We start from the raw sequence: 1,535 nt of genomic DNA, 5'->3' as shown, positions 1-1,535 counted from the left end.
GGAGGAGCGGCGTGGCATCATTGAGTTCCACGTCGTCGGCAACTCGCTGGCACCGAAGGCCAACCGGCGGGTGCTCCTGTGGCTGGTGGGCCTGCAGAACGTCTTCTCGCACCAGCTGCCACGCATGCCCAAGGAGTACATCGCCCGCCTCGTCTTCGACCCGTGAGTCCCACCCGGGTCGGCACCTGCCCTTCCCTGCCAGGCCTGACCCCAGCCAGGCCGTGGGCGCGGGGACAGGCGCTGCCCTGACACCTCTCTCCTAGGAAGCACAAGACGCTGGCACTGATCAAGGATGGGCGCGTCATCGGTGGCATCTGCTTCCGAGTGTTCCCCACCCAGGGATTCACCGAAATCGTCTTCTGTGCAGTCACCTCCAATGAGCAGGTCAAGGTGAGTGCGAGCCCTGTCCCTGCCTAGGTCCATGCGGCACGGCGGGGCCTCAGCCCTCCCTTGGGGTGGAGTTCGTGCTTCAAGGCCCCAGCTGGGGAAGCTGGACCTGCGCACTGAGAATTAGGGAGTCACTGGTTGTGGCCAGGTGCTTATAATCCCAGCACTGAGGGAGGCAGAGGCAGGAGGATCTCAAGTTGGAGCCCAACCTGGGCAACTAGCAATGTAGTAAGACCCTGCCTCAGAAAAAATGAAAGGGCTCAGTGCAGAGGCCCTGGTTCAACCTTGGTATCGCACCCAAGGAACTTGGGAAATGGAGCCCGGAGTCAACAACTTTGCTTTTCTTTCATTCTCATGTCTCCCTTGGTGCTGGCGAGCGAGCGAACTTCCTGTCCCAGCCCCAGCACGGGTATGGGGCCTCCGTTTGCATCGTGCCGTGACCGGAGGCCCCTCCCTGGCTGACTGCCCGTCCCTCAGGGTTACGGCACCCACCTGATGAACCACCTGAAGGAGTACCACATCAAGCATGGCATCCTCTACTTCCTCACCTACGCAGACGAGTACGCCATCGGCTACTTCAAGAAGCAGGCAAGCCCGGCCCACCCGCCAGCCCTCCTGTCCCTGCTCCCGCTGGCGCCTGCAGGGTGGGGAACAGACAGATCCAGTCCTTCGGCCCTGCAGGGTGGGGGGCTCAGGCCACCAGGGTCGGGGAGCACATGCTGAAGACAGGGTCCTCACCACACACACCAGGGCTTCTCCAAGGACATCAAGGTCCCCAAGAGCCGCTACCTGGGCTACATCAAGGACTACGAGGGGGCGACGCTGATGGAGTGTGAGCTGAACCCACGGATCCCATACACGGAGCTGTCACACATCATCAAGAAGCAGAAGGAGGTGCGCGGTGTGCCCCGCTCCGCACCCCGCTCCGCGCTCGCATCCGTGTGTGCTGGGTGACCTCCCCGCGGGGACGTTGGAGGACCCATGGGAACCAAGTGTCACCGCCCCCACCCCCAGATCATCAAGAAGCTGATCGAGCGCAAACAGGCCCAGATCCGCAAGGTCTACCCCGGGCTCAGCTGCTTCAAGGAGGGTGTGCGGCAGATCCCCGTGGAGAGCGTGCCTGGCATCCGTGAGCGGCGGCTGGGCGG

General features: G+C 62.9%; 1 protein-coding gene across 1 annotated transcript in view; it reads left to right on the top strand.

Moving 5' to 3' along the window:
- Kat2a (lysine acetyltransferase 2A) overlaps positions 1 to 1,535 on the top strand; it is a 4,770-nt gene that overhangs the window by 2,148 nt on the left and 1,087 nt on the right. The window contains exons 9-13 of the mRNA XM_010635555.1: positions 5 to 162; positions 264 to 390; positions 865 to 975; positions 1,138 to 1,281; positions 1,402 to 1,531. Coding sequence (XP_010633857.1) covers positions 5 to 162; positions 264 to 390; positions 865 to 975; positions 1,138 to 1,281; positions 1,402 to 1,531 — 670 coding nt within the window. The remainder of the gene's footprint in view (positions 1 to 4; positions 163 to 263; positions 391 to 864; positions 976 to 1,137; positions 1,282 to 1,401; positions 1,532 to 1,535) is intronic.

This window comes from Fukomys damarensis, unplaced genomic scaffold, assembly GCF_012274545.1.
Source record: "Fukomys damarensis isolate Sample0158 unplaced genomic scaffold, DMR_v1.0_HiC HiC_scaffold_13, whole genome shotgun sequence".
Classification (NCBI taxonomy): Eukaryota; Metazoa; Chordata; class Mammalia; order Rodentia; family Bathyergidae; genus Fukomys; species Fukomys damarensis.
The sequence above is the reverse complement of the archived record's forward strand: the minus strand, read 5'-3'. Positions and strand labels throughout refer to the sequence as shown.